This window comes from Hetaerina americana, unplaced genomic scaffold (genome assembly GCF_022747635.1).
Source record: "Hetaerina americana unplaced genomic scaffold, ioHetAmer1.1.p SCAF_6, whole genome shotgun sequence".
NCBI classification, from domain to species: domain Eukaryota; kingdom Metazoa; phylum Arthropoda; class Insecta; order Odonata; family Calopterygidae; genus Hetaerina; species Hetaerina americana.
In genome coordinates, this window is record NW_027287205.1 from 35,023,698 (window position 1) to 35,044,313 (window position 20,616).

The following is a 20,616-nucleotide window of genomic DNA, read 5'->3' on the forward strand; positions in this document are numbered from 1 at the left end:
GTTGAGCAAAACTAGAAATTTAAAAGCATACCACCCGTCGACGTCGGCTGTGAATTGTAAGCGTTCAACAAATGGTGCGTAACCTTTTTAACCACATTCATATTTTGAGGAAAATTAAATATCGGAATGCATAAGGTTAACCATTCATTTCAAAGCATCTTTGCTCCATGTCCTACGTATTCGTGTAGTTTCACAATGCCGATCGCCTCAATTCTGCCCGCTAAAGTTATCCATTTACAAAGCGTCGATGAAAACTGAACGCCATACAAAGAATCGCATACTTTCGAAAACGAAATTAAAATCCTAGGAATCCAGAAGAAAGGTTTCATGGACAAATGCAAAAAACTAGCGCACACTTAAATAGGGAACAGATATAGTTCTGCATGGCTCGAAAACGTAATCGTTGAGACAGAAGTATTAGTGCAGATATGAAGATTTTAGGGATGTGAGAGCAGAGATGAATAGAGAAAATATAAAATCATATCCTCGAGTATAGGTCATTTATCACTGAGGTTTCCGTTTGGATAGCGCGTGTTTGTACTCCTGGGCACCACATTGTAATGCAAAAGCGTTCGCTCACTCACCTCGTCCGCTGGCAGAAGGCACCTCTTCCTGTCTCAGCACTTCCGCCAGGTTCATCTCGCACTCCTCGAGCGTGGAGAAAGTGAACGGGGACTTCTTCCCACCAAAATCAGCGTCGCCCCCTCCCGGTCCCCAAGACTCCGACCGGTCGCCCTTCCGCTTCTTCGGCCAGCCTCCCCTCTTCCTCCGCCGTCTCCAACTCCGGTTGCTGTGTTCGTTCGCGTCCCTTCTCCTCCTCCTGCGAATCCCCATGCTCCCGGGGTCACCGCCGTCCTCGTCTCCGCCGTCCTCTCCGTCTCTATCCGGGGTACCGTCCCCGCAGGCCGGCAGGTGCGAACACCTGCACACCCTGCCAACTATGTCGCACCCGAAGGCGGCCGAACGCCCGTCGGAGTCTTTTACGCAGCCGGAGGCGAACTGGGACGATCCGAGGGAGGAGGCGTCACCCGCGCCTGGCGAGGCCCCCACTTGGATGCCGGGGACACCTGCGAAGGAGAGGTTACCTTTAATTATTGTATGAAAATTAACAAAAGTGGTGAGTTCCAATTTATATTATTTATTAAATGTAGATTATTAATTGATGTAGCTCACTTCGACTTGTGTTGTCGTGACGATTACCCTTCAGTACGCTGAAGAGGGCTACTTTGTGGCCGAAATACGCGTATTCGTATTCACCTTTCTAATTCTTTTCCTTTTTACCCCTTCTTGACTTGTGGCGTTAGCCAACTAATTTCATTTGTACTTTGTTTAGAAGGGTAAACTGTTTACGGCTATTGGAGTTTTACATTCATTCAATACTACTAGCCGTAAGAGCTCAAATCTATCAATGAGAAGTTCTCTGGTCAAAATACTATGACTGCCGGTATAGGCATCAAACCTTAACGAAAACCAAAGTAGAAGATAAAAGTAAACAGTTTTTTCCCAAAAACTTGTAAAAATGATAAAAACTTTGAAAGCGCCGAAAAAACGAAATACACTTTCTATTTCCAATCTTAGGTCACTCAGAATCGGTTTGAAAACAAAAGATATGGGAGAATTGACCATTAGGATGATATATGACTATGACTTTAAAAACAATTGACTATGACAATTGCAACGGAGAGTGATCTGATACCACTATTTCATAGGATGATTGAAACCGAACTTGATTGGAAAGGTAAAAGGTAGTTTTAGTTTTACAAGAAGACTGAAAGTTATATAAACGAAGCTAAAATATGAATAGAAAGCAGTATATAGACGTCTTATTTCAAGTTTAATTATTAACAATGGAACAATTCAAAAATAAAAGTAACCATAAAATTATTGCGAATAGAAACGAAATCCATTTTGAAGATGATATTGTAATAATCGCAGGCACTGAATAACACATTGCCAAGAGGCTCAAAACAATGTTTTTACCTTATCAAGATTTTAAATGGAAGCGTTTGTTCGGAGCGTACTTTCCCATGGTTGTGTAACGTGGATCATTAGAAAACCGAAAATAATCAAACTTTAGGCAACAGAAATGTGGATTTCAAGGAAAATCACGGAAAAATTAATGAAACAGTTTTAGAAGTGAAACAAATAGGACTCCTTCAAAAACCATTTCGACAGAAAAAGGAAAAACCGACTATACATCTATTAAGGCACAATAAGTTCCTAACAAACACACTTGATGATAAAGTGGTAGACAACAACGTGGATAACCATTTACGGAATTCTTCAAAACTATGAAGTAAGAGATAGAATTGACATCATGTGCTAACTCAAAGGTTGCATCAACAAAAAGGGTTGCGTGGATATCGTCTATCATTATGATATGTTAATGATTAGGTCAATCCAATTGATGTGTCATAAAACACAAAATGCCTGGATGGGGTCATCCAAAAGCGATAGATCTCGGGCCCTAATCTCAAATCAAGGGTACGATGTAGGAGGATGTACATACATCTGGTTAACATCGATCATGACTGCTGATTGCAGCAGCCGATAACACCGCGAGCAACAGGCAGGGTGAATCATGCTGCAATCAGGAGCAGTCATTGTCTAGTTGTTAGAGAACAGCGTGGGCATTACAGACTCGTTTACATTACACACTCAATGGCTTGCCCATAAATGTCCGTTGAGACTTCTGTGTTACACTAATTAGTGTTGTCCTTGAGTCAGTATTTACGAGTTCCTGTTATGCATTAGACTCATAAAATATAAGACATGTCTTGAACCTTTATTAAAACCTACTCGATGTTAGAGAAACTATCCCCTTCAAGACTACAAATGGGGAAAGTACAAAGTTTTTCGTTGAACCCTGTAGTCCCCAACTTGATATTGAAATTCCCCTTTATAATTTTCATGGTGTAAATTTCAGATGTGACATTGAATTTGAAAGATAGCAGCCAAAAATAATTCGCCAACTTACAATCATCCGTAGAGAGTTCTCCCTACAAGTAAGCAAAGGAATTTTCGGAAGAGCATTTTATTTTAATGTTTTCGGAGATGAGCCAACAAATATCAATTTGAAATATGCCAAATGAAAGCGACTCCCCACTTACCACCATTAATGATAATTTCATCCCGGCACTCAGTTTGGTATTTGCATTTTTTTTAAACAGGTCTCTCTTGTTTCACTATCAACAAAAGAGGACGACAATAAAATACAGATCTTTGAATTTGCCCAGTGTTTTTGCTCCCGCTGGAAAATGTTCCCTTTTGCTTTCACTCTGAGGGATAACATATGAATGAACATATGAAGCTTGGAGAAAGAAATATCTAAACTTTATCCTCTTTCATTGCCACTTGCTTGAAATCTACCAAAATAGCTACGGAATACGTAGTATTAGTATTAAGGGGAGGTGACTGACAGCTGAGGTCATTTGCGCCATTAGGAATGGACAGGAAAGGATGAAGGCTGGAGAGAAACCCAGCGTCGGCATTAGCCTATTCTTAACGAAAGGCGCCAAGGAGTCCGCAGCTTAACGGTCCATCCGACGGACGGCGTACTCACTCAAAATGCCCAACACAAAGCACCTCAAGTAGGGGTCGAAATACCGCTGAAATATATTCAACACCGCCGGGATTTGAACCCGGGCCCCCTGGATGGGAATCCAGAACGATAGCCACCGCACCATCTCGATCCCCGCTACTGAATACATACCAAAATACCAAGAGCCACCACTTCCGCGGGTACAAATATATCTAAATCTTTCATTGACTGAAATTCCAATGCGTCAAATAGGGTTCATAATATTTCATACATATTTTGAATTAAAGTTTTCTTAGCTTAAATGACAAAGCAATCCACTGATGCTAACTTTTAACATACCATCATAAAAATTTAATCAGTATCCACAATCGTAAAAATTTCAAAAAGAAAATAATTTCAATTTTCTCCACTAAAATGACGGTTTTCTATTATTATTCGTGATCTGGATGACAATTTCCCGATTTTCTGGAAATTGCCTGCTTGATTTGCAAGTCACGCAACAGCTTCTGAGCCTTCAATTTATGAAAGCCATCATAGATACGAAAAAGCAGAGAAGCCCGTGAAACTTACACCTGTATTGCATCGTCTACTCTCAGCTAAATTGAACACAGGCTAAGGTATCTACATCTACATCAATACCCTGCAATCCACCAAAAAGGTGTGTGGCAGGGGCTGCAGCACTAGGAGGAAAGGGTAAGGGATGAGGGGGTTAGGGTTTTTCAAATGGATGGGGAAAGGTAAGGGGAACCTGCAAAAAATATATATAAATTAAATCGGATAACCATACGCAGTCGCTACCTTGTAGGTTAATACTTATTATGTCGAGCCGTGCTTCTGCGGGAATTCGATTACAAGTATCCTGGTCTCTTATCGTTCTTGGAAAAAATGACCATTTAAACCTGTCTGTCTTGCAGTCAATCTCTCTAATCTTATATTCGTGATCCCTCCGCCGGTATATGGAAACGCATACGGTTGTATCCTTCTGTGTAATCATTTACACGTAAGCCTTCCAGATCGTTACGGTTGAAATATAATGACTATTACTTGTAAATAATAATACCTATCTTACTAAAATATATCTAATGTGAAAGATTTAATTCAAGCAGCTTCACTCTAATATCATCGTTGATATTATAAATGTAAATACTGTTAAATTATTTCCTATGGTGCTGCGTGCATTTTAACGCCATTTTAATACACTTGTCTGGCCCTGTAAATAGTTTATTCCCGACAGGATCACCTGATGTGTGCGTAAAAAAATAAAGTTGAAATGAATAGGCTGCTTTGCTCCTAAAAGAGATAGCATTAAGTTTTTTTCATTGAAATCGACACCAACATCTACGAATCTATGGATGTTCTCATGGCAGTGGATAACTACCACAAAAATAATATCGGATTAAAGGTGAAGAAATAAATGCCATTTTTAAGAAAACTATTATTAAATTACGTGGCATTCAAGTGTGGCCTTCCAAGGTGTTTCGGCGATATATTGTGTATTCATTCTGTGCCAACGTTAAACTCGATTGCTTAGCACTTTTATAAAATTGTTGAAATTGCTCTTATTATCTTTGTGTCTGCAAAACCTCTCAACTAATGCAAATCAATGACTATGTATTGCTCCCATATCACCAGAGAATGAGGTAACAAATAAAAATAATTGCATCTCTTTAGCTCTTCTCGGCGAAAATTTAATTTCCGGGCGGAATTTATCTATTTTATCGTAAGATTCATGATTTATTTCTACCCAATTCCATCGTGAAATTCACCTATGGATAGAAATAGTTCTCGGTATAACCTCTTATTTACCATTACAAAAAAACCGTACATTTACTTGCTATTTTGCTGCTGAGAGGGTAAGAATAATGCTGGCGAAAGATTAATTTACTAAAATTCGGTAAATTATGGCAGATGGAAAAATACCTTAAAAAAGATAAATAATTATTCGTATTGTTGGTGGCTTTTTATTGATGCGATAACAGGTGTTTGATTAGAAAGCTTGAGTGGATATTAGAAGCTTTTGTGGTATGACTAATGATTAGAATTGAGAAATGAAATTTATATATGTAAAAAAGGGCAAAATGCCAGAGAGAAAACAGTAGGAGGTTTACGCATTACCAAATAATTACTGATTAACAATGAATTACTCACGTTCACCTTCCATTGTTTGAATACTATGAATTATATTTGGACATGCAACGGTCCTTACTTCAAGGAATTGGTTCATCTAGCCGCATTTAAAATTGTTATATATCCCTCAGGAAAGAAGAATTCTTTACTGATGTATGCTTTTGCTGATTAAAAATATTGGCTTTTTAGAATATCAAAGAATTTAATTCATATTCTCGAAGCCCTCAGCCCAATAAATTCAGAATATGACGGAACTCCACTCCACTGATGATAACCAATTTCGGCATCACAACAGCCATTTTTGCTTGCTTCTCCCCGTCAAAGAAGCATTATTAATATAGTGCTGATACGGACCTTAGCATTTCAGAAAGGTAGAGGCATATTTGTGTATAAATTTCAATTTCCAGCCCCGGCAAATGCGGAGTAATGTCCTGCCGAACAAAAGGTCGTGGGTTCTACTAAAGCCTGGGAGGGGTTTCTTCAAACTAAAGATTGGCTGTTAGTATTTGGTTTCTATGTTAACCAATTGTTACAAATCCAATATAGAGGTAAAAAATAACACTTCTTTCGGATTAGTACTACGTAAACAACATGGCTATCGTTATTGTTTTTAAATTCGCGGAGATACCGTCCGTAGAAAATGTTCCTGCTAGCTCAGAAATCGTTTTAAATTATGAATTAAATGTAGTGAGAATAACCCAAAAATTATTGCATGATTGCAACTCATATGTTTTTATGATTGCAATTATAATAGTAAAAATTACTTACATCGTTTACATCACATAACTTCACTCTCGCATGCGGAAGTAATGATACAGAGGCGGTCGATTCGCATTTGGATAGTACTGAGAATCAAAGAATAATTATCCTCATCGCATGCACTGCCATTTTTAAGGAAAATTTTTAATAAATTTGGTTATGAAAGGGTTGCACAAATATTTCAAATTAGTTATAAAAATTTTAATTCTAAACATGAGAAAACAGAGAAACCGACGATAGATTAAGGTAATACTGGGAACTATCATTACTGTAAGTGGTGTTTCCATTAAGGATGATGGGATGGAATTATAATCATTCGAGGAAGGTCAAAGGTAACCTATTACGAAATTAAATAGACTGTCTTCGACGACACGAAAATTAATGAATGGAGAAAGTGGTTTTACGAGGACAAAATGGAGGAGGAAAAAACTGAGGGTACAATGATGACTCCTAATTACGCTTATGTGCATATAGGTATAAAAAATTCTAAGTCATGGAATCAAGGCAGTGATTTCAACAACGTTTTTCCTACTATTCATACAAATTTGGCCTCAATTTTTAATTGAAGAGGTCCGAATAAAATAATCTCAATTTCCAAAAAAATATGCACAAATATATTGAAAAACCAGTAGTTTCAGTACAAACTGTTTAAGCCACTTAAATGGTCCACACATAGACAAATGGCAGCATACATAATACTTCATTCATTAGAACGAATTATTGCAGCGCGTGCTAACCATATTGTTGGTCAGTAATAGTCACTAAAAGGTAGAAAACCAAAGTTAAATTAATATAGTTTCACATAAAAGTAGTAAAAAGTTGACTTTTTGAAATGCTTGGTTAATTGATCGATAGGTCGTGACTTTGCAACTTAAAATTATGTCTTTAAAGTTATGAGGAAGGAGGGAGATTACACAAAGAAAAATCCAAAGGAATCGCAAGAACATCGATAAAAACATATGTTCCTCAAAGGGTTAAATACCGCTAAAGGAGCCCTTTCGTGATTTAGATTGTTGGCTGTGATTATCTTACATCTATTTTGATCACAAAAGGGTAGGCAATCATTTTAATGAGTCAAATTTCAAACTTTGCCTCAACCTTATCGAAGAAAATATAATTTATTTTTCTCAATGTTTCAATCCAAAGCACGGGCCTATTAAGGTATATAATTATTTATATATGTTTTGTTTTGCACGAAAAAGGAGGTTTTTGTTTCAATAAATCTTTGAACTTCAAAGTTCCGTCATGCCAAATGGCTAGAGTCAGCAAATGTTTGCCTAACTCTGAACCCCAGTTTTCATCCTGGTCTTCACCTGGTATAATTGTCTCCATTGCGGTTTTCTTTCTTTCAGCGTTTGAACAGTCTAAACAATCTGACAACTGCTCTGAAAGCTACGAGGGCGGTTCAGAAAGTAACCCCCACTTTTCTATAAAAATACACTGGATTAGATCCAGTAAATGTATTATTTTATTCTCAAAACTATACATCTCTACTATGTATACATAATCGCCAAACAGATTTAAACATTTGTCATATCCCAGAACTAGTTTTCAAATTCCTTCAGCATAAAATTCGGCCGCCTGAGATCGTAGCCAACCGATGACGGCATCTTGAATGAACTCGACGTTATAAGCACAAAACTTAAAGTAACCAAACTTTTCACTCGTATTCCCATAAAAAAGAGTCCTAGGAGACTGTGGAAAACTTTGTTTAAGATTTCAGACATCGTAATACGTCTGTATTTATGAACGTTTCGTCAATTTTCAGGTGCAGTTCATTGTTCACCACAGACTGGCAGCCACTTCTGTCACCATCATAGACAGTAGCATAAACAATTGTCACTTATCATATTTGGTCCGTGCAGAACACAAATTTCCCGTATGAATATCAGCAGATTTGACGCTTTTTCTCAGTGAAAACCTCATCGCTGAACGATTTTCTCATTTGGCGGGAATTTCAATTGTGTTGTTCCTTTTGAATCCTCAAAGTAAACAAATTGCAAAGGGCATGACCTTCCAACAAGTACAACTCGAGGCGTATGGACTCTGTGTGTCAATACAGTAACTATTCAGCTTATTCCACTAACTGTTACGCTATACAAAAACGGAGTTTACTTTCTGGAGAGCCGTAGATAGATCATCCTTATAATTGTAAGTTCCTAAATGGTTCAACACATTCCAGACTATTTAAGAGAAGCGCACCTCTTTTCCGTTTTTCCAAGTATTCAATAAAATTGCATTCCCCGACTTTTTCCAATTTCTCGATATCTCATCATCATCAGTTTTTTAGTCCTAAGATTGATCCACTGCAGCCCTTCTTTTATCTCTCTTCGGTATTATTTCCCTCACCCCCTAATTGCCTCCCAATTTTGGGACTTAGTTAATTTGTCTTTTGCACTTGTCTCTTGGTCTTTCATTACGGGATTTCCATTTATTTCACCTCCTATTATGTTTCTAAATAATGCATTGTACCTTTACTTGTGAAAACACCAACAAGTTCTTCTTTACTGTAGAGTTCTCCAAATAGCTATTTTCTTTTCTACTCTTATCCATACTTCCTGGCACTTGGTGTGTCCATTTGATCTTCAGTATCCTCCTCCAAGCGCGTTTTAAAGGATTTTATTCTTCAGTGGACCCCATATCTTTCCATAGGATGAATACCATGGTCGGTATTTTCTAAAAATATTTGCCTAAAAAAAGTAATACCCATGTGAAAGCGAAAATCAATTTACTTTTATTTAATAATGAAAAAACGTTGATGGTTCCTATTTGTTATACGGATGTTTTAAACTCTAAAATAATAATTTAAGAGCTTATAACATCTAGAAAAAATGAAGACAATTTTAAAGAAGAGAGAAGAAATTCATTAGCTCAAAACTACCTCTGTTCCTCTATTTAGCGAGACCAGATGACCAGTGTGTCCCTAGATCTTGTGAAGTTCTTGCTTGGTCATAAGGTTAACCAGCGGTCGAACCTGCAGCATTTAAAACACTTATTTAAATATCCGTAGTGGTAGTTAAAGGCCCGTAAAATCTGATTTTACAGGCGGCCACACTATTCCACATGGGGTTGGATAGGCCACCTTATTAAAGTCATAATAAAATTATCGAAATCTGATATTCTAGGGAAATATAAAATAATGAAAGAATGTATGAATAACTCTGTGTTATTTTAAAATTGCTATAGTGAGAGCTTCATCTCAGAAATTGCAGTGAAGCGTAGATTAAACATAGTATTCAACGTGCACGTTTTTTACTCAGTATGAACCATGGTGTTTTCATAAAAAATAAGAATTAATTCAGAAGACATTTAGTCAGAAACTAACTTTTACAAGCAGTGAATTGTTTTCAAAGTTATTATTCCACATTACACACCTATTGATAAAATTAAGTTTGAACTTATTTATTAAAAATTATGTTAACAAGAGTCTTAATTAGTAAATTTTGGCACCTCCCTTAATTTCAACGCATTTTGCAAATTTATCAATGAACAAAAACCAATAGGCCTTTTTTACTGCACTGTAAAAATATTGGTAGAAGGGAAAACATTCGTCACTACTACAATGTTCTGAATCCGTTTCCCCTTTTAGCAAGTGAATTGATGCTTGTTATGAAGTCCCTGATTGCATGTTTGTCGAGTAATGTATGCTCTCTCCTATGAATATCTGTCCATTTTAATTTTATGACTTTAACTCTCAATTATTGCCAGACGGAACGGCCGCTTTTCGGATTATTTGCTGAGCGGAGTTTACAAATTAAGTTCTTTCTTTAATTTCATACGTGATGTTTGCACGTCACAATGCCGAGCATGACTGATGCCGTTCAAACGGACCGATTTCCGAAACGTAAAGATCCATACTCCTTTTTCCGGAAAAAAAATCGAATGGTAGAAAAGGGGCATGCTGTTACGAAAAAAAATTGGAAAATCCTCTTTAGTATTTTTTGTCATTAGCTCTCAAATTAAGAAGATCCTGTGTATTATTTAAACAATTGGAACTAATTTAAAAATTGAAATTAAAAAAAAACTAATCAATTCCAAGTTTGGCAACATTCTTCATCAACGGAATGAGTAATAAAAATAATATTTTACCTTATTTCCTTTTAAAAGCTACATTTAAAAGATGGTATAACTCAAATAAATATGACTCACGTAAGTGAAATTTTGGAGCTTAAATTATTGCAATGGCGTCACCAACGTGGTAACTTAAGCCGCGCTTAACGATTTAGAGCCTTTAAATAATTTTATTTAAGAAAACAATGTACAGCCTATAGAGATTCAAAACCAAAAATCCTTGCAATGTTAACGATATAGGAAAAGGAGTACGAATTAAAGACGACAATTTTTTTACATTAATTTCAGTGCAAAAATTAACAACGTAATTGAAATAGTTATTTATTGAAAGGCAAATTTCAATTTTTGCAAAGTAAAGGCGTATCGACACATCCAGCCAACACATTTATTATGACTAATATTGTGTCAAATGTGTTTGCAAAGATTTTGCATTCCTCGGGAGAAATTTTAATTGCCTTTGGGGCCCATAATAAGTTTTTTGAGAATAGCCCTGGAGTCACTAAGGGTATAGCAAAGTTTTAGGTTGACTGATCTGCTGATTTTAACGTTATAATCCTTTCATGCGTCTGTTATGACCAAAACAATACCCCTGTAGAGATAACACATTAGAGTCAAATTGCATGGGTGACCCCCGTCAAAGGAGGTAATAGTGATGACGCTCCTCCAGAATATGCAGTTATTAAATTTTTGTGATATTAAATACCATTTCCCTGTTCAAACTATAGCGAAGACTTTCAAATTCTTGCAAACTTGACTTTAACACGCATATGCGTGTTTTTATGGCTAAGTTACACTCAGTATGGCAATTTTATATAAGATAACGACAGGGTCTGACCTGCGTTCTTGGAAAATAAGGTAAATATAGAACTTTTCTACCAGAAAAGTAGTAAAATCTTAGAAAAATATTTTTCAGTAAAAAGTCGTAAGAGTTTAATAAGTGATGCAAATGTTTGCTTCTGTTCGAGTATAGCAATTCAATTAAATGTGAAATCTCTCCTCCACAGTCAATAACTTCACAGTTTATTTGATTAATGAAAATCTTATTAATTACAAGAGTAATGAAAAATCAAGAAGCGAAGTAGTTTTATACCAGCCCAAAGATGATCGCTGAGGCAGGAGGATAGGCGTAGGTTGAAATGTTTCAAGACGTGAGCATCGAGAAAAATTGTAAGAAACAAAGCGGAAGAATATGAAAGCAAACGATGAATTTATAGACATGATAGGGGAAGAAAGCTTTGGAAGAAGTTTGAAGAAGAAAAGAATATGGATTCATGAGACACTGAGATGCAATGATATTCTGAGTCAAGATATCAAAGACTAAAATTTCGGACAAGCCAGGTAGAGGAAGGGAAGTGGCATTTTGGTTGGAATTTAGAAAAATAGAAAATATATTAAGGAAATGAATGAGTCATTGAACAATGAAGTAGGAGATAGAAGAATATTTAGTTTTATAGTATTTAAGACTTAAAAGAGTAGAGCAATATGTAGTGGGATGGCCCATTAAAAAACCTACCCTAACCCGGTCGACTGCTGCTAATATAATATTCATAATTTAGGCAGTAAAGCCATAATCCATTATTAAATAGTGCACTTCTGACTCCTTCACTTAATACCCTCAGTCAGCACTCAAATAGGCCAATGATCGGCAGCATTGGCAGAAAATATGGCGTAAATGAAACGGATACATCGATTAAGTTCTTCTGGTTTATTTTGGGTCTCATCTCTCGAGCCGTCTCCGGTCTGGGTAACGGAGCAGGGGTGGTCAGACGAACGTACGTAGGAGGGATCAAAGTCTACCTATATGCTTATTAGTAATCTGACCATCCTAATATTAGCCCCCTTACTCCGTTAATCGGGTGGAAGGAAAATGTTTACACACCCACACACACACGCACGCGGGAGCCGAAGCAGACAGTCAACGACCGACCCTTGAACAACATGTAGTTACGCTATCGTATCCATTATATTCCCCACAAAACAATTGCAAAGAATGTGCTTTAATTATTTATATGATTTAGATCAAACTTTCTTTTACGGATACTTATTAAAAAATATTTATTTTTCTAGAGAAATACCGCTTATCAATCGGGGAATATTTCGATTATTTATGATTATATACTGCGAAACATTTACGAGAAAATGGCATTAAAAATTATGAAGTAAACAGAGACAAAAGAATAATAATTAAGACAATGTTGGTAGGGTTCTGAGTGGTATGAATGCTGTGGCAAGAATTTTATTAATTTCGGAGATATTTTAGTAAAAACCTGCTCATTGGCACTATGGTTGATATGATCTATACCAGAAGAAATTTTAGAGATTAAGGTATTGAATTACGACAAGGAAACGTGGGAGAACCCTGAAGATTCACTGGTTTAGAGTTTTTATGATGGCGAGGGATTTCATTTCTACCAAGGAAGGCAATCTCCTTCCACTCTCTGCTGTTTAAGACCTCATAGCAAGTTTTAACTAAGATGCTATGTCATAATGATCAAATTTGACCGTTTCTTATGCAACGGTTACTTGCTCAAAATTAAACGGTCTTCCGAGGCCTGCAAGAATAATGAATGCACGGTAACCTTTTTTGAAATTTCTTCTCCATTCTTCCAGGAGACCCGACGGACAGCAACTATCATGTCACCACATTAATCTTCCCTCGAAACCCTACTTACTCTTAATGAAGCATTTTTCCATAACCTCTCTGCTTTTAGAAAAATAACTTTATTCATTTGAAATACTTTGCTCCGTAAAATAGAGAGGGTTAGAGTTCATTCAAATGAAAAACCCCTTTAGAATATCTCCGTTCTCGTTGCTCCACGAGCTGCCTCATTAATGCATTAACGTCTTGAATCTTTTAGACCTCAGGACTTGAATAGAATGCGGTTGAAGTCCTCTGAAAGAGTGATTGAGTAGTCATAAGTGCACTCGATTTGTGTCGGTGGAAAATTTTTACTCCTTTAGAGTCTCCGAGTACCGTCAACAAAAGATACGAGTGAAAAAGATCTGAAGCCATCGACCTCTTAAAGGTTACTTAAAAGGGTTTCTTACCAAACTTAGTAAGATATTCATAACTCTTCCATCGTCATCGATCACATGGATAAGCTTGCGCATGTTACATACTTCGTCTATTCGTTTAGTTACTGTACTCAGAAGACGCATCTGCGGGTCACAATGAAGTTGCACCGTCATTTATTTATCTTATTTATCCTTGAGTTACAAACCACTGAACATTCAACCCCATTTAAATATCTTTGCAATGTTATTTCCACCTTCACTGTGATCTCAACAACGACGCGCCAAGCCATCTCGAAGAAATAATGTGAATCATTTAAAATGTTTTCGCTGGCTTTTTTTTCTTTTCTTTACCGCAGCGTTACGTGTTATGATTCAATCATGACCGTTTTCTTGCTTCGTTTATTTGTAATTGCTTGCATGCTCACAGATATGTGAGTTCTTTAAGCGCAAAGTCATCACGGCTGCAAGTGAGTGTATAATTTCTATTGATACTAAAATGTTTTTCCTTCCAAGGTTGAAAATATAAAGTGATTCTTAACATGGCTCCCTTAACCATCAGTTGCATGGGTCAAAAGCACTTTGAAACTCGTAATAAATAACGGAAAAGCAAGAATTTCATGAGAGATCAGTGCACGCAATGAGTGATTGGCGAATAACGACAAATCGTATCTTAAATTTGATTTATTCACTTGATGTGGACTCAACTGCGCAACTCACGAGGGATATTTATATCAATTTAAATCTGATTAATTATTGCAAATAGTTATAATAGTCTCTGTATTAAAAAAGTTTAATGATTTATGATGTAACCTACGCTGCATAAAGTTAACTCACAAAATACAATCTTCATAATAGAGTATTAAAAACATAACGGCTAATTAGAAGACTTTTTTTATTAATTTATGACAATAAAATTGATAGTTTTGATTAATTACCGAATTAAATCAATTCTTCAGACTTATTTGAAGTTCGTTTATAGGGAATATTAAGGGCATCCCAGTTTTTTTGGATGAATTTGTGTCTGGTATGTCCACAAACTAGAGACAGGGTAAATAGCCACATTTCTGACATCATCGTGCTGGCCAACATAACCCCTCTTGATTCTCCAGCCTAAATGATGGAAATTAATCCTTATGCTCACCGAAGACTCTTAATAGGTTGTTACAGCAGATATATAAAATATGTAAATAGCAAAATTAGTACACTAATTTACACCAAAATAGCTAAAATTTAATCGATCGTGTTGAGGTTTTATGTATGGGAAACAATTAATAATACCTTGTAAAAATCATTTACCAAATTATATTTTAGAATGACTTTAGTCTTCAAGTATGTCGGATTGCCCTTTTAAATATAATATATTCAGAAAAGACTTCCGCTAGATAAATATCAACAGGCTGCCTCCAATTTAAACTGAGCAATATTACCTCATAGGTCAACATATTTTTCACTTCATGTTGTTAAATTTGAAAAATCTCAAGGTACTACTTTAATGTATTCGAGAAAAAGAAGAGAAAGTACGTTCATATTATAAGCTATTGTGCGTAACAAGTACTTATTTTTTAAAATACCATTCTATTTTAATTTTATTTTTTTAAATGAAGCATTAGAACGCACACTAACTAGTTTAATTTAAAAAAAATTTAACGGAAACTTCGCAAAAAAACAATCATTAAACCTTCCAATGGATAAAATACAACGAAGAGGTCATCGTTCTAAAGCATCGAAAATTCGCTGCTTGAAAAAAATTGAAAAGTACTAATTCATAGCAAAAATGTCATTATTTCCAAAGCTAATAGCATCCTAAGACTACTACTCGTAAATATACTTTGATTATTTCTGTGGATGGTTAACAAACAACTGGAAGGTAAATAACCATAGGGGTCAATTGACATTCTCTATATAGGTGGTGTCTCTATATAAATATCGGTCGATGGAGAAGAAGGAAAGGTGAAAGGAAGGTGGAATTTATCAAAATTTCATTTCAACCGGAGATTTTGCATTTAGCACTATTTTCCGGAGGTGGGCAGGTACAACCCGAGGCTACAGCACTCCATAGAGGTGGAGATAGATGACTACGCAAGTAGTGATGTCCTGCAACCGTTAATGGTGTGGATGGCGTACCCTGATATGTATCGAACCCCCAGGGCATGTAACGACCCTGGGGAAAAACGTCCCAGTTTTTTAAATTTTGCTTCCGGTTGCCTTTGGTTACGGAATTTAATTATTCATGGGGGTCATAGGTCAAAGGATACACATGCCTGGAAATATTTTCTTGTTAATATTCAGTTGAATTATTGTTAACAGCAGATAATATTGCAGAAAAACGTTTCAGGTCACAGAAAATGTTATTTAAAAAAAATATTTATTACCTTCCACTGCGTAAGCTAGTTTTGAGCACTTACTTACACTTTTAATATATTTTTAAATCCCCTTCGTCGTGAAAGATATATTTTGCCTCTCATCTTCCTACCGGGGTGGATTTATGGCGGTATCTTCTCAAATTGGATGGTTTAATGAGATTCATCCGCAAATTTTTTCACGTGTGAACCCCTATTATTCTATTTTAATCTTTTCTAGTTGTAATACAATGACGCGATCTAGGGTAACTGTTTCACAACCAAATTTTGCTGGATTGAATGAGCTGCTATTAAATCATATTTAATATGATGTTTGTGTATGTTTTCAAAATCTGAGGGAAATAGTAGCGGTATAAACTTTGAAATAACCGAATTTTGGAATGTTAACCACGGAAATGTTCACAAAATACTAAAATCCCCGACTAAAATTCACATTCAAAACAAAATTTTAAAGCAATTCAAATGCAGCCCGTGGTATAGTGACTCCAGCATGAGAATTTCCTATTAGAACTGCCAGCCTTAGCGTGTTTATTTCCGTGTCATATCTTGCAATAATTACCAACAGCAGTAGCTCTACTCTGGTGCATCTGTTTACTTGCAATCTGGCGTGTTACGGCATCGTAAGGTTTTTATCCCACAAAACACGATATCCGTTTAATCCTCCACGAATAGTACGGGGCCTAATATTTTACGTGCATGACTATGAATATCTACGGAGCCACTTCTATCCGATTACGCACGAACATACAACGAATGTCATAATGTGTGTACTTATGCTAGCCGTATAATTCATGAATTATTTTTAACTTCAACGGTGGATATTAATGAATTCTTCATTGCAGATTTGCATGCTATGTTGTTGATATTTATTTCTAAAGTATCCCAATTAGATAAATGAATCGTGGTATGTTCGTGCATACAATTTAATCTTCGTTAAACGTTTCTAGCATTGGTCATTTTATGAATTACATTTTATGAATTTCATTGCACACGAAACATTGTTATGACAGCTTAGACGTATCCTTCTCCAAATATTTAATCAGATCCAACGGCTACAGTTATCCGAACTCAAGATCAATTATCGAAATCGGTTTACGAGTCCCGCAAGTAATTACTAAACAATGTTAGGACTTTCGATCTCAGGAAGTCAGCTGCGGCTTCAACTTGAAGGTGGGAGCGGGTAGGCGTGGGTGCGTGGTGGGATGAGAACCGCAAGTACCCGGGCGAAGTTTCGGAGACCGAGAATGAGCTCCGTCTAATCGACAATTTTGCTTCATTAATTAGCCATCAAAGTCAACATGCACAGGGTATTGCAAGAGTGATGACTGGCTACGGTCATGTAGAACAATTAAGGTCTAGATTACGTGTAGGTACAAGGAATGGTAATAACATTTTTTCAATAATTTCACATTACCACCCCGTGCAAAGTGATTTTGACTAATTGGAAATGAAATCGTTCATCATTCAATTTCCATCAAAACTCAGATAGCAATTTTTGTATTTCAATGAAAGTCTTGAGGATTCAGTGGAATGTTGCCTATATTTGTGAATAACACTCGATTGGAAAAGGTAGGTTTTTGAAGGATCAAACGAATTACTTAACTTCCCTAAACTTCAGAAACCGCTTAACCATACACAGCACGTCATACTACACAATTCTCTAACTCTTTCCTTCGTTCCAAGCAAAATGCTTAATCAACTGCTTCCTCTAACTCTATTCCTCTATATTGTTCCCCATATCTATCTTCAACATTCCATTTCATGTAAAAATATCGTATATACGCGGTGTGTCCGAAAACTATCCGACCTTCGTTTATATCTCCGCCTTGGTGCTATCGTCGTCATCCGGGCCGTGGCATCCTTCGAGGTAGTCCCCATTTGATTGAACCACACGCTCCCAGCGGTGATCCCACATCTTAAAGCAGTCCTCGAACGCAGATTTTGGAATGGCCTTTAGCTCGCGCGTCGCATTACTCGATGTCGTCGAACCGCTATCCTTTGAGCGCTGTTTTCAATTTTGGGAAGATCCAAAAGTCGCAGGCAGCTTATGTCGGGACTATACGGAGGCTGGCAAAGCTGTAAAATCTTGTGTTTCGCCAAAAATTGCTGCGCAAGGTTAGATGAATGCGCTGACGCGATCCAGCCAAGTGAAAGCCAGTCACCGCTTGACCAAAGACGCGGTCGTTTTCTTCCCACGGCATCACGTTATCTTTCCAGAACTTCAACGCAATATTCTTTGTTGATCGCTTGACCTCTTGGAACAAATTTGCAGTGCACAACAACCTCATAATAAAAAAATAATTTAAAAAGCAGGTCGGATAATTTTTGGACCCACCACTCCCACCCATATTTAAATTTCTGCCAAAAGCGTTTTTCCTCCCCATCGATGGATTTCAACTTCTCCATTGCTTACGCTTGTACAAATTAATTGTATCTTTTTCTATCCACCCCCATTCTAAAAACTTCGAAACCTTGCATACTTTCTGGCCCCAACGACAAAGTTTCAGAGCCATGGAAAAATATTCCCCTTATCTATTCATTAACTAATATTATATTTACATATTTTCCGTAATTCCATGTCATAAAATCCTTTCTCTTTGAAAAAGTAAGTAATTTTCCGAAAAGGATAATTTTGTATTACCAGCTTAATTATTGTCCTCTTGTTTTCATAAATTCACACATTTCCGTCGGAAGATCTCTCTATTCTAGTCTCTACCCTCAAATTTAGTGATTCTTCCTAAAATTTACCTCATTGCCTTCACTTTCTAATCATTAATTTTATACATCTTTATTATCTCATTAACATCGCACTTCTTAAATACCTACTACACTTTATCAGTGATACTGCTCCTCTAGTATCATCATCGACTTTTTTTTCACCGAGCACAAGCAAGACCTTTTCGTGTAAACAAGTTTCAAAGGTTTGAAACAGAATTTCATGCAACTTACATAATAACGCGTGCTTTCATAATTGCGATGATTTGGATCGAAATAGTAAAATGTTATTTCAGCTCGTTTCCCACCCTGAGGATATGGTTCAAATCCTGGAAGTGGTAGGATTTTATAGAGGTAAATTGATCCTTACCCGGGTTCAACATGAAGAGAATTCCAAGAAGAGTACGCCGACGCTAACCCCTTGGCAAAAGTTTCCTTTAAGTTAGGTAAAATCAGACCCTAGGTTTCTTTTAACCTTTCCCTCAATCACTGAAAAACTTACCCCAACGAAATTCACCACTCATTTCTAATGTCGCAAATAACCTCAGCTTTTGGTCGTCTACCTTAACAACTATTATGTACATTAAATCCACGTAATTTAAGGGAAAATGGCAACTTTCTTAATTCGACTGCCTATGAGGCACAGCACGAAGGCCGTCATCGAGTAATGTAGAAAGTTGCTTTAATATTTTAACTTACTCTGTCGTTATTTCATTTATTTTATCATGAATTCGTTTACAAATTGACCCATTTACTATAATATTGAACATGGCTAGATAATAATGGGTTTCAATGACTGAAACAAGTCAAAAACACCATCTAGATCCATTATTTCTGTCAGTCTTCTCCAATACACCACGCTTGTTCCACAACACTTAAAAGAAACCAACTTTTCGAGGTTTTCCTAGCAAGTCTACTATAAGTTTCACTACGAAAACCTCATTTATTTCCCAGGAAAACAAGCTTCTCGCCAATTACCCTTCACAAATGTTTCCGGGCCCATTCGTGGAGGTCCTAGAACTTCGGGAAATGAAATGGGATAGAGTGGAACATCGAGGGCCGCGTAGAAGAGAGATGGCACGAGGAAAGGCAGGGCAAACGGAAATCCCTCGCGTGCAAAAACCCCAGCGTCTCAAGAGTGGAAACTCCGCGGAAAGAGAATCCAAACATTTCCCATTAATCGGTGCGATGACCTTTGGGCAAACGTCCGTTACGGACTGACCCCAACCGTTTTTCGACTTCCTCTCCACTCACACTCGCGAAATTGGGCTCCGGTCGGGTTGCTCGCTTCCTTGCTTCCTTCGCTCGCCCATTCGGACAGGAAAGTGGACGGCTTTAAAGTTAAGTAGGTCTCCAGCGGGAGCTCCCGTTCCAACAACCAGCCTAGGGGGACAGTGTCACTTGAATAAGAAGTAAAATTCAGACCTGAGAAAACTTTTTTATGCTCTCGACTTGTTGAGGGGATGTCTAATTAATCATTTCCTCTTGAAAATTGTCTATGAATAATGAAAAAGTTGGATTAAAATCTGATTACAATACGGAAAAAAAATCTACGCCTAAGTTACATCATCCTGGATTTTTAAAAAAATGGAAACCATTAAGAAACCAAAACATTTTGCCTTCTTAGATTTTTATTAGAATTATATTAAAATTTACACCGCAAAATTCAGTACATAATTTATTAATGAATGATGGAAATGTAGAATTCTCCGTTTAAATCATTTGTTCCCAAAAAATACTCCTAGGTAAAATGCATTAATAATTCTCAAAAGCCGGAGTCAAACAAAACCAGGAAGTCGGGAATCACGAGAACGTCGGTCAATGGATGATATCTTGACCTCATATAATATAAATGTCATTCATTGATTTTAAATGCAGACTTCGCCTTAGGAGAGAGGACATTCTCCTATAGGACCAAAACAGGTAATGACAGTGGAAAGAGTTTTCTGCAATGATATATTTCTCAAAGTCAATAGCGAAAATAAGTACATTTGAAAGCTCTAATCCCTAGGTTGTAAAATAAAACTT

At 36.8% G+C, this 20,616-nt stretch overlaps 1 protein-coding gene across 1 annotated transcript in view; it reads right to left on the bottom strand.

The window, feature by feature from the left end:
- Positions 1–576: 576 nt before the first annotated feature.
- Positions 577–20,616, bottom strand: part of LOC139695299 (uncharacterized) — a 275,423-nt gene continuing 255,383 nt past the window's right edge. The window contains exon 2 of the mRNA XM_071593996.1: positions 577–1,067. Within this exon, the coding sequence (XP_071450097.1) occupies positions 577–1,067 (491 nt within the window). The remainder of the gene's footprint in view (positions 1,068–20,616) is intronic.